The sequence below is a fragment of the Polypterus senegalus genome, chromosome 5 (genome assembly GCF_016835505.1).
Source record: "Polypterus senegalus isolate Bchr_013 chromosome 5, ASM1683550v1, whole genome shotgun sequence".
Taxonomy (NCBI): domain Eukaryota; kingdom Metazoa; phylum Chordata; class Cladistia; order Polypteriformes; family Polypteridae; genus Polypterus; species Polypterus senegalus.
The window spans coordinates 107,495,497-107,509,048 of record NC_053158.1 but is presented as its reverse complement, the minus strand read 5'-3'; the positions used below and the strand labels follow the sequence as shown (position 1 = coordinate 107,509,048).

Here is a 13,552-nt window from a genome sequence, read left to right as displayed (position 1 = left end):
AAGTCTCTTGACTGTCCTTCAGTGGCTCAGACAAAGCACAGATTTAAACCCCTTAGAACATCTGTGGAGAGAACTGAAAATTTGTAGTATACAGAGGCATCCCATCCAATCTAATGAAGCTGAGAGGATTGCCAGGAAGCATGGGATAAATTGGCCTTATGCAAGTGGGTAAAGCTTGTAGAGGCTTATCCAAAAAGACTCCTTCTTTCGGCTGCTCCTGTTAGGGGTTGCCACAGCGGATCATCTTCTTCCATATCTTTCTGTCCTCTGCATCTTGTTCTGTTTCACCCATCACCTGCATGTCCTCTCTCGCCACATCCATAAACCTTCACTAAAGCCTTCCTCTTTTTCTCTTCCCTGGATTTATCCTTAGCATCCTGCTCCTAATATACCCCTCACCTCTCCTCTGCACATGTCCAAACCAACGCAATCTCGCCTCTCTGACTTTGTCTCCCAACCGTCCAACTTGAGCTGACCCTCTAATGTACTCATTTCTAATCCTATCCATCCTCGTCACACCCAATGCAAATCTTAGCATCTTTAACTCTGCCACCTCCAGCTCTGTCATCTGCTTTCTGGTCATTGCCACCATCTCCAACCCATATAACATAGCTGGTCTCACTACCGTCCTGTAGATCTTCCCTTTGACTCTTGTTGATACCTGTCTGTCACAAATCACTCTTGACATTCTTCTCCACCCATTCCACCCTGCCTGCACTCTTTTTCACCTCTCTTCCACAATCCCCATTACTCTGTACTGTTGATCCCAAGTATATAAACTCCTCCACTTTCACCAACTCTACTCTCTGCATCCTCACCATTCCACTGACCTCCCTCTCATTTACACACATGTATTCTATCTTGTTCCTACTGACCTTCATTACTCTCCTCTCTAGAGCATATCTCTGCCTCTCCAGGGTCTCCTCAACCTGCTCCCTATTATCGTTACAGATCACAATGTCATCAGCAAACATTATAGTTCATGGGGACTCCTGTCTAATCTTGTCTGTCAACCTGTCCATCACCATTGCAAATAAGAAAGGGCTCAGAGCCGTACAACTCTTGCGTACTTCTCTGCCATTCCTGACTTCCTCATACAATACCTCCTCTTGAGGCACCCTGTCATATGCTTTCTTCAGGTCCACAAAGATGCAATGCAACTCCTTCTGGCCTTCCCTAAACTTCTCCATCAACATCCTCAGAGCAAACATTGCATCTGTGGTGCTCTTTCTTGGCATGAAACCATACTGCTGCTCACTAATCATCACCTCACTTCTTAATCTAGCATCCATTACTCTTTCCCATAACGTCATGCTGTGGCTCATCAATTTTATCTCCCTATAGTTATTGCAGTCCTGCACACCCCCCTTATTCTTAAATATCGGCACCAGTACACTTCTTCTCCACTCCTTGGGCGTCCTCTCACTTTCCAATATTCTATTAAACAATCTGGTTAAAAACTCCACTGCCATCTCTCCTAGACACCTCCATGATTCCACAGGTATGTCATCTGGACTAACGGCCTTTTCATTTTTCATCCTCTTAAAAGCTGGCCTTACTTCCTCCTTGCTAATCCGTTGCACTTCCTGATTCACCATCTCCACATCATCCAACCTCTTCTCTTTCTCGTTTTCTTCATTCATCAGCTTCTCAAAGTACTCTTTCCAGCTGCGCAACACATGCTCCTCGCTTATGAGTATGTTTCCATCTTTATCCTTTATCACCCTAACCTGCTGCACATATTTCCCAGCTGGGTCCCTCTGTCTAGCCAATCGGTACAGGTCCTTTTCTCCCTCCTTAATGTCCAAACTCATCATATACCTTTTCTTTAGCCTTCACCACCTCTCTCTTCACCTTGTGCCTTATCTCCTTGTACTCTTGTCTACTTTCTGCATCTGACTATCCCACTTCTTCTTTGCCATCCTCTTCCTCTGTATACTTTCCTGCATTTCCTCATTCCACCACCAGGTTTCCTTTTCCTCCTTCCTCTTTCCAGATGTCACGCCAAGCACCCTTCTTGCTGTCACCTTTAATACATCTGCTGTAGTTTCCCAGCTGTCTGGTAACTCTTCACTGCCACCCAGTGCCTATCTCACCTCCTCTCTAAACTCAACCTTGCAGTCTTCCTTTTTCAACTTCCACCATTTGATCCTTGGCTCTAACCTCACTCTCTTCCTCTTCAACGTCATCCTACAGACCACCATCCTATGCTGCTTAACAACACTTTCCCCTGCCACCACTTTGCAGTCTTCGATCTCTTTCAGATCAACTCTTCTGCATAAGATGTAATCTACCTGTTTGCATCTTCCTCCACTCTTGTACATAACCATGTGTTCCTCCCTCTTCTTAAAATATGTATTCACCACAGCCATGTCCATCCTTTTGGCAAAATCCACTATCCTCTGACTTTCTTCATTCCTCTCCTTGACACCATACCTACCCATCACCTCCTTGTCTCCACTGTTCCCTTCACCAACATGTCCATTGAAAGCCGCTCCAATCACCACTTTCTGTACCTTGGGTACACTGTTCATCACTTTATCCAACTCACTCCAAAAATCTTCTTTCTCACCCACTGCACACCCAACTTACGGTGCATATGCACTAACAACATTCATCATCACACCTCCAATTTCCAGCTTCATGATAATTACCTGACACTCTTTTTTCACCACCAAAACACTCTTGACTTACTTTTCCTTCAGAATAACTCCTACTCCATTTCCCCTCCTATCCACACCATGATGGAACAATTTGCATCCACCTCCAATCTACCTGGCCTTACTCCCCTTCCATTTAGTCTCTTGCACGCACAATATATCAACCTTCCTTCTCTCCATCATATCTGCAAACTCTCTTCCCTTCACCATTCATACAGCCAGCATTCAAAGTTCCTACCCTCAGTTCCACTCTCTTTACTTTCCTCCTCTCCTCCTGCCTCCGGACACATCTCCCCCCTCTTCTTCTCCTTCTTCTTCGGCCAACAGTAGCCCAATTTCCACCACCACCCTGTATGCTAACAGTACTGATGTTGGTTGTTGTTAACCCGGGGCTCGACCGATCCAGTATGGAAATTTTATTATTGTCCACATATTGATTTGGAAAAACTTTACACCGGATGCCCTTCCTGATGTAACCCTCCCCATTTATCCGGGCTCGGGACCGGCACGAAGAAACACACTGGTTTGTGCATCCCCTGTTGGCTGGGTTAGGTCTCATCCAAGAAGACTAAAGACTTTAATTGCTGCCAAAAGGGGCTTGTACCAAATACTGAGTTACTTTCTGAATACTTGTATGAATAAAAGATTTCAGTTTTACATTTTTAATAAATTTGCAAAACTTCCTGAAAACATGACATTTTGAGCTATTGAGTGTAGGGTGATGGACAAAAATGGCAGATGTATCCATGTAAAATTAAAATGTTCAACACAATGAAGTGTGCGTAATTTCTTAATCCACTGTATATGGAACAACCGTTTCTAAGACTTTTTATAATTAGGGACGGCTCAATACATTGTTTGCATGTACCTTATAGTTTAGTTATTTTAGAATGCTTGAGGTGCGAAGTTCATTTAGTATGGTATCTTTTTTTCCTGTTGGAGTAAACCATGAACTGCTGATGTGTGTTGCAGTCTTACAAACATTGTAAATGGTAGTGGACACAAATGCAAATTTCATCAGTGGAAAGCGTTGACAATTTATAAGTTCATTGTGACCACCAGGGGATGCCAGAGAGCCCCAAACAACAGACACATTAAAAGTACCAGACATTATTAGAATCAAATTAAGGGTTTTTATTCTCTCCAGGCACTTCTTTCCAATCCTCTGTTCAGTAACAAGCCAGAAATATACATTAAATTAAGCAATTCTCACAATCCTTCCTCCATCTCTCCTCCACTTGAGAGTTGCCTGCTGCCTCCTGACTGTGACTCACTGGAACTTAAGCAGCGGAATCCTTTTATGTTGGGCCCGGGAATGCATCTGGTGCCACCTCATGTCTTCCGGGAAGCACTTCCGGGCCATAAAAAGTAGGGAGGTCCTCCCCCGACAATGACCATTAACAAGACCAAGGGACCCCAACATGGTTACACTTCCAGACCCCAAATTCCAAGCAACCCTATGGGTGTCCCAACTTGGTTGGCATAAGAGGATTCTGCCTTCTGACATATGGGGAATGGAACTGCTCCCTAATCTGTTTCTACTGGTCTGTCCATTATTTTCTGTCAGGTGTACACAAAGTTATTTCTCTGATCTTCTGGCCGTTTTGCTTTCGTCATTGTGTTGGCCTCCCATCTGGGTAATGTATTCTCTCCTGTTCTCACTGGGATACGCGTTAACCTCCTACAGCATACAATACAGTGGTATTCTCAAAAAGTTATATTAAACCCCTTGCACCCATCAATATTGTAGTTGTTTTTCTGTCAAAGTAAATTGTCTGGTAAGCTACATTAGTCAACAGTTGTTTTTTTTTCTCTTAATTGTTACTTTTTATGTAGGCAAAAAAATTATGTAGTGTACTCTAATCACTTGTTTGCTGAAGACAAGGGGAAAATATGAATGTACAAGTGATGAATAGGAAGACAGTTTAGTAAGGATCTGAAGACTGTTGAGTGAGTTCATGTTACAGAAAGTGACACACAGCCTGAAGAACATTATGCACAATATGCTTATCTGCTGCCTGAATGCACAGCTCATTTTGTTGGAATGCTTCCATAAACCTATATGGAAGTGGCAAAACAACAGATGCTAATGACCAAGTATGGTAGTTAACAATTTCCTTCATGCCTTGAAAGGTTCTAAGTTCTAAGCCACAGGTGTCAAACTCAAGTTCTGGAGGGCTGCAGTGGCCTCAGGTTTTCATTCTAACCGTCTTCATTAGTGATCAGTTTTTGCTGCTAATTTAACTTCTTTTACTTTAGTTTTAATTAACGACTCGGTCCCCTTAGTTGTCTTTTTTCCTTAATTACAAGCCAAACAATAAAGAGACACAAAACAAGCCGCCACATGAGCACCTCAGCTGTGGCCATCACACAATATCTGAAAATAAAGTAACGTAATGGTCTTGGTAAGATTGATCTGCTCAGGTCACCAAAAAGTTTTGATGATGTTCATAGGAAAAACAGAAAAATCAACAGTTTTGGAAATATCTGCTGTGGTAGAATGAGAGCAGCAACAAGCCATGGAATTAAAGAACAGGTTTAATTAACAGCAAGAATCTGCTTCTCATTAAGAGAGGAGAGTTTGAAATCCCAGTTTAGCTGATCTGTCGGCTCGTTTCATGTCTCATGTCTGTTTGGCTGCCATTTAATGAAGAAAAGAATCAACTCAGAAGACTGAATCCTTAAAAGCAGGACTGTTAAAATGAAGGGAATGGGAATTAATTACCACTGAAAACTGGTCACTGATTAGGAAAAGGGTTAGAATGAAAACCTGCAGCCACTGTGGCCCTCCAGGCCTGGAATTCGACACCCCTGTTCTAAGCAGTTGGTCTAATAGCAGTCCTTTCAAAACAAATTTATTATTATACTTGTTTGCATAAACCATGCAGCTAGTCAAAGAAGTCAATTTGTCATTGCTTAAGTCTTTTAAGAATGATTCACCTGTATTAGTGTTGCATAAAGCATTGTGTATGCCAACCCTGGCAGTTTCACAGTTGTGTTTACATATACTGTAAGTGTAGAGCTGGTAGATTCAAGTCTCGTCCAAACACGTTACCCAATGAGCCTCTCTAGGCAACTCAACTCCTCTTATCTCGTGCTTAATCTGTCAGCTTACTAATAAATTCTGCCAAACGAGAACTTCCAGAATTAATTTCTTTGAGAAAATACAGTATCACTTTCATAAATCTTTCATACGATATAACATATCTTTTATAAATGTAGGCCTTATTCATGTATGGAAGTGTGTGACATTGTTGTGTGATACAACTCTCTCCATTTTCTTTTGGGCCTTTATTCTTGCACAAATAGATGACCCTCAGTCTTCACATTCCAATTTTTTATATGATAAAAGACAAGTATACAGGTTAGCATGCACATCTAGTTTTTCTTTAATAGTGATTAGTCGAGAAAGTAATTTTCACACTTTTCATTTACATCCTGCCCAAGGTGTATATGTATTTTTTTCTTTAGTAGTTTCAAAACTTTAAGCGAGTCCTAATTTTAATTTTATTCTAAGTTCAGGATGCAGCCTAAGACTAAATGTCACATCATGGTGAGCAACGACTAACTATTACAAAAAATAAACTCTTTAAGAAATCACATGCATCAAATATTAGCTGAACACTCACACTGCACATTTCTCTTCCATGCTGAAAATGGACCTTTATTTTAGTGGCTTAGTGCGCCACTTTGTAGAACTACTCAAGGTCACATGTGACTTCTGCCCCCTCTCCATTTTTTTTCCCATCTTTTTTTCATAAAGCACTTAAAATACAATTAATAATCCATTTCAAAAACATCCTACAGTATATGTTTTTATTATTAAAAAGTTGTTTTTACTAGTGACTGAATTTCTTGATGTTTTTAGGGATAAAAAAAACCAGTAATTACCAAAATGCAGAATTTGTCACTGCAAATATTTTTGATAACAAAATCTGCTCAAAGTTCAAAGGGCTTAAGTATTGATTTCTTCCAGTAAGCGTAAAATAAGCATCAAGTATTTCTGAAAATGAAAAATGTAAATTTTTAAAATGAAATATTAATTGCTACAGACAATTTATTGTAACTTAAGTACTGAAGCTATTTTGTTATCCTCTCATTTCAGCACTGGAGTGCTTTCATCAGCAATAACTACATTTAGCCCAGATGGTAAATACAAATGCATTTTCTTTACACATACAACATTCAAGTCAGCTGAATAGACCAAAGGAGTATGTCAGGTAATGGCAGCAGTTGAGTTGGGTAAGCCACCTGTGCAGTTTTAAAAAGTGATCAGAGTGGTTTTAGCAGTGTAAGTTGACCTACCATTTCCTTCATGAGTTTGCCAGATCTTTGACATCAGGCTAAAACAGTAAAGTTAGAAGCTGCAATATGTTGGTTTTGCGCACATGTGAGGGCATAATGTGGACAGTGAAAACATTTTAATGTCAGGTGTATATGTAATACAGCTAAACTATATAGAGAAAAATTCCAGTGTGGCCCCTGATCTTGCAGTTCTCCTAAAAGTTTACTCCAGCTGAGAATCACTGTTTTAAAGGGCAGTAGTGGCCAGGAGTTCTATGGGATTTTCAACTCTGCATATTTGTTTCCCAGTTGTATTTGTACTTGAGTCCCTCCAGTTAAAAGACAAAGATGCTTCCACAGAGCTGAAGAAGACTTTTAACATTCCTGTTACATGCAGAACTGACTCGCACCCAAGTGCAGGGTGAATGGTAGTTACCAAGGGTGTGAGTAAAAAACATTTAACCAATTTTAAACTGAAAACTGGTTAGGAAAAAAAATGTGTTCGTAAGCCCCACTTCCCCCTACCAATACCCTAAATCACAATGCACTTTACAAAGAAAACAAACTTTCAACATAGCCTCGTTGTCAGAGTGCAGGTTGATTTTATAAATCACAATTGCACAACTGAATCAAATCAACTGTAACAACAAAGTGACCTTTGACAGACACTTTTAAAACAGGTTTTGAACCCCTTTCTTTGTTGGTCACACAAAGATTAGAATTTACTAATCTGGAAAGTGCTCCCTCACTGGCATTTGCACCATTTATAACACAGGCAAGGAAGTAGCAGTGGGATGAGACTAAAATACTGGTGTTTGTATTCTGGGTGTTCAGACTAAGAAAAAAGTGTCAGACCTTTCTTGGATTCAGGACGCAGGGCTTGTGAATGCCAGTATAGGTTAACAGTGCCAGGATGGAGGTGTTAATACTTGTATGAGCATTCATCAGGTGCCTCAGTGTGAAAGAAGGTACACTGAACCGTAATAATCTTTCATGAAGATTTCTCCAGGGCAAATTAAACAGCAAGTAAACCTAGCAAGGAACATGTGGTTTCTTGATGCTCATAATAAAGACTTTATTGTTAATATGGGTATAGGGCCCTTTAAGTAGGAAAGGGTTTTTTTTATGAACATCTTGACTCTGAAATTAACTTAGCTGATACCCTATACACATGATGTTGATTCGTAAGTAGGAAAGAAAGTTGGGACAAAGCTTTCTGGTACGGAGATACAATAATCTTTTACTGAGAGAGAAAAAAGCAAGAATAAGAGATGAAAGATGTTTTTTTAGGTACTGAGGAGAAATGAGGAAATTGTAAAGAGTCTGTGCCTTTATCTCAAGCTGGAGCAACTTTTATGATGCACGCTACTGATATTGAAGTCAGTGCTGGGTTTTGCCTGAGTGACCAAAAATAAATAAATAAATAGAGCTAATTGGGAAGTGTTTATTATCTTGTTTGTAGTTAGATGCCGTGACCTTCAGAATATATTACTCAAACCAGTTCGTTTTTTCATTATGATGCTATTAAGACCTATAAAGTCTTAATGCTAAAGTCAAGTATTCCTGAAGGGATGCATGCACAGGCTTCATTCAGTAGCATGCAGTCTGAAATGTTGACTAACTTATTTTGCTATAAAATGTTAATCACTGGTGTTGGTGAAGTGAAATACCTTGAAACCCTAGGGCCATTATGATAGTAAACATTTGAAAGGCGAAGGAACGCTGTGATTACTTCTCAAAAATATGGACACGGCATGGTACAATTACTGATATTACATGAAGCATCAAACAAGACAATAACTTTACAATCTATCAAATGTAAGGTCATTGTTAGTGTGAGAAGTGTCCTGATTGATGCACACTGAGTGAACCTTTTTTGTTCTTAGTTGAAATTTATCATTACCTTACTGTAAGGTCCACAATTTGATCAAAAGTCAATGTTTCTAGTGTCATAAAAATGTAAAGATATGTGTGTTAATAATTTTGATTCATTCAATATTTTTTCTTGCCCGTTTTCCTTTGCTGATTTTTTTTTATTTATATATAAAATATCACAAGTAAACAGAGTCTTGCATATATTTGTGCGGTTCAGTGTTAAGTGCTCTGGTTGCCCATCTCTGTAGTATGATAAGGCTTGAGTGTACTTTTATATGAAATAAGAAGTGTATGGGTAAGTTGTATGCGATTTATGGTGTCTTTTTTCCCCCTCTCTTTCTTCTTTGACAGAAAAAAGTTTTCTTCTGCTTCTCAAGCTTTTCGGCAAAGAGACTGTAGTTTTTTTCTCTCCAACTCATCAGACCCTGTCCATAACCACAGTAAGTAGTACTTCTCTTAAATTTGTATTTTGGGAGGATGTGGAATTAAACATGAAGGTAAAGCCTAGATTTTCTTTTGTCATGATGTTATTGTGAGCTCATGTTCAGAATGGAACATTGGATTGCTGGATAGAGTATTATTTATTGCAGTAAATGGAAGTAGAAAAAATGCAGTATTTTTGACATCTTTAAAGGAATGGTCTAAATTTCAGTGCTGATGTGTTACTTTCACTGTATAAGTCTAACTTTGCATCAGAAGTGAACAATTTCAGGCCTTCAGATGAGTGGGTTTATTTTTTTTGGAATTATGAGAACAGTTCTTAATACTACTGCACTAAAATCTGTTGCATTTGGCACTGCAAGTGATCTCTTTACAGATAGTGTAATCATTACATCTTGCTGAAGAAAGGGCCTCAATTGCCTCAAAAGCTTCCATATTGTAATCTTTTTAGTTAACCAATAAAAGGTGTCATTTTGCTTGACTTGACTTTTGCTCCCTACATCCATAATGGCTAACACGGTACAACACCCTAGTACTACAGATAGTGTAATTAAATGATATTAACACAGGAAGGTTTAGCTGATTTTCTACACAAACTTGTCAACATTCCCTGGCACAAGTGCAGATTTCTGATGGATCACCAGTGTTGAATGCTCTTGTAGAAAGCTGTACTTGTGACAGGTATGCACAGGTGCTTCTTGACCAATTGGGGCATTCTTGGAAACTGAACTTCTTGATTCAGGGTGCATTCTCATACTTGCATGAATATTTTGTGCTTTGGTGATAGTTGAAATTGTTTGTATCACTCTAAAATAGACATATGACATAGCTGGCAGAGAACCAGTTTCTGCTTGTGATCTAACTTTAAATTGAAACTGTTCCCAGAGACTCAACAATTCCATATTCCTGTCTTGTTAACCGTACAGTCCCGATTTTTCTCCATAGGTACATAGTTGTGTTTTTATGCAAACACATCAAATGCCTGTTTCTTTTTGTGGTAGAGGTAAAAGGGTGCCAGTGTGATAATTCCCATACTGACCTCAGATGAGTCATGAACATACAATAAACAATATCCAAATCTATATCATGGTATATACTTCTACCACACGTGGACAAAATTGTTGGTACCCTTCAGTCAATGAAAGAAAAACTCACAATGGTCACAGAAATAACTTTAATCTGACAAAAGTAATAATAAATAAAAATTCTATGAAATTTAACTAATAAAAGTCAGACATTGATTTTCAACCATGCTTCAACAGAATTATTTAAAAAAATAAACTCATGAAACAGGCCTGGACAAAAATGATGGTACCCCTAGAAAAGACTGAAAATAATGTGACCAAAGGGACATGTTAATCCAAGGTGTGTCCACTAATTAGCATCACAGGTGTCTACAATCTTGTAATCAGTCAGTGGACCTATATATAGGGCTCCAGGTAGTCACTGTGTTGTTTGGTGACATGGTGTGTACCACACTCAACATGGACCAGAGGAAGCGAAGGAAAGAGTTGTCTCAGGAGATTAGAAAGAAAATTATAGACAAGCATGTCAAAGGTAAAGGCTATAAGACCATCTCGAAGCAGCTTGATGTTCCTGTGACTACAGTTGCACATATTATTCAGAAATTTAAGATCCATGGGACTGTAGCCAACCTCCTGGACGTGGCGCAGGAGGAAAATTGATGACAAATCAAAGAGACGGATAATACTGAATGGTAACAAAAGAGCCCAGAAAAACTTCTAAAGAGATCCAAGGTGAACTTCAAGCTCAAGGAACATCAGTGTCAGATCGCACCATCCGTCGTTGTTTGAGCCAAAGTGGACTTCATGGGAGACGACCAAGGAGGACACCATTGTTGAAAACAAATCATAAAAAAGCCAGACTGGAATTTGCCAAACTACATGTGGACAAGCCACAAAGATTCTGGGAGAATGTCCTATGGACAGATGAGACAAAAATTGAACTTTTTGCCAAGGCACATCAGCTCTATGTTCACAGATGGAAAAATGAAGCATATCAAGAAAAGAACACTGTCCCTTCTGTGAAACATGGAGGAGGCTCTGTTATGTTCTGGGGCTGCTTTGCTGCATCTGGCACAGGGTGTCTTGAATCTGTGCAGGGTACAATGAAATCTCAAGACTATCAAGGGATTCTAGAGAGAAATGTGCTGGCCAGTGTCAGAAAGCTTGGACTCAGTCGCAGGTCATGGGTCTTGCAACAGGACAATGACCCAAAACACACAGCTAAAAACACCCAAGAATGGCTAAGAGGAAAACATTGGACTATTCTAAAGTGGCCTTCTATGAGCCCTGACCTCAATCCTATTGAGCATCTTTGGAAAGAGCTGAAACATGCCGTCTGGAAAAGGCACCCTTCAAACCTGAGACAACTGGAGCAGTTTGCTCATGAGGAGTGGGCCAAAATACCTGCTGAGAAGTGCAGAAGTCTCATTGACAGTTACAGGAATCGTTTGATTGCAGTGATTGCCTCAAAAGGTTGTGCAACAAAATATTAAGTTAGGGGTACCATCATTTTTGTCCAGGCCTGTTTCATGAGTTTATTTTTTTAAATAATTCTGTTGAAGCATGGTTGAAAATCAATGTCTGACTTTCATTGGTTAAATTTCATAGAATTTTTATTTATTATTACTTTTGTCAGATTAAAGTTATTTCTGTGACCATTGTGAGTTTTTCTTTCATTGACTGAAGGGTACCAACAATTTTGTCCACGTGTGTACCTCTGGTCACGAACATTTCCGAACATGTTCAAATTGGGTTACGATCAAAAAGTTTGCCAAGAGTTTGTGTATGTGTATATATAAACTGCTCAAAAAATTAAAGGAACACTTTGAAAACACATCAGATCTCAATGGGAAAAAGAAATCCTCCTGGATATCTATACTGATATAGACTGGGTAATGTGTTAGGAACGAAAGGATGCCACATCGTTTGATGGAAATGAAAATGATCAACCTACAGAGCCCTGAATTCAGACACGCCCCAAAAATCAGAGTGAAAAAATTATGTGGCAGGCTAGTCCACTTTGCCAAAATTTTATTGCAGCAACTCAAAATTGTACGCAGCACTTTGTATGGCCCCTGTGTTCTTGTATACATGCCTGACAACATCGGTGCATGCTTCTAATGAGATGACAGATGGTGTTGTGAGGGATCTCCTCCCAGATCTGGACCAGGGCATCATTGAGCTCCTGGACAGTCTGAGGTGCAACCTGGTGGCATTGGATGGACCAAAACATAATGTCCCAGAGGTGTTCTATTGGATTTAGGTCAGGAAAGTGTGGTGGCCAGTCAATGGTATCAATTCCTTCATCCTCCAGGAACTGCCTGCATACTCTCACCACATGAGGCCAGGAATTGTCGTGTACCAGGAGCCACTGTACCAGCATAGGGTCTGACAATGGGTCCAAGGATTTCATCCTGATACCCAATGGCAGCCAAGGTGCCTTTGTCAAGCCTGTAGCGGTCTGTGTGACCCTCCATGGATATGCCTCCCAAACAATCATTAACCCACCACCAAACTGCTCATGCTGAATGATGTTACAGGCAGCATAATGTTCTCCATGGCTTCTTCAGACCCTTTCACTTCTGTCACGTGCTCAGGGTGAACCTGCTCTCATCTGTAAAAAGCACAGGGCACCATTGGTGCATCTGCCAATTCTGGTATTCTATGGCGAATGCCAATCGAGCTGCATGCTGCTGGGCAGTGAGCTCAGGGCCCATTAGAGGACATGGGGCCCTTGGGTCACCCTCATGAAGTCTTTCTGGTTGTTTGGTCAGAGACATTCACACCAGTGGCCTGCTGGAGGTCATTTTGTAGGGCTCTGGCAGTGCTCATCCTGTTCCTCCTTGCCCAAAGGAGCAGATACTGGTCCTGCTGATGGGTTATGGACCTTCTATGGCCCTCTCCAGCTCTCCTAGAGTAACTGCTTGTCTCCTAGAATCTCCTCCATGCCCTTGAGACTGTGCAGGGAGACACAGCAAACCTTCTTGCAATGACACGTATTGATTTGCCATCCTGGAGAAGTTGGACTACCTGTGCAACCTCTGTAGGGTCCAGGTATCGCCTCATGCTACCAGTAGTGACACTGACTGTAGCCAAATGCAAAATTAGTGAAGAAACAGTCAGAAAAGATGAGGAGGGAAAAATGTCAGTGGCCTCCACCTGTTAAACCATTCCTGTTTTGGGGGTCATCTCTAGCTCATCATTGTTGCCCCTCTAGTGCATCTGTTGTTAATTTCATTAACACCACAGCATCTGAAACTGATTAAC

General features: G+C 40.3%; 1 protein-coding gene across 2 annotated transcripts in view; it reads left to right on the top strand.

The window, feature by feature from the left end:
* The window catches only part of zcchc2 (zinc finger, CCHC domain containing 2), a 159,339-nt gene that overhangs the window by 66,814 nt on the left and 78,973 nt on the right, over window positions 1-13,552 (top strand). For both annotated transcript variants that reach the window (XM_039753206.1, XM_039753205.1), the window contains exon 4: window positions 9,171-9,259. In XM_039753206.1, the coding sequence (XP_039609140.1) occupies window positions 9,171-9,259 (89 nt within the window). The remainder of the gene's footprint in view (window positions 1-9,170; window positions 9,260-13,552) is intronic.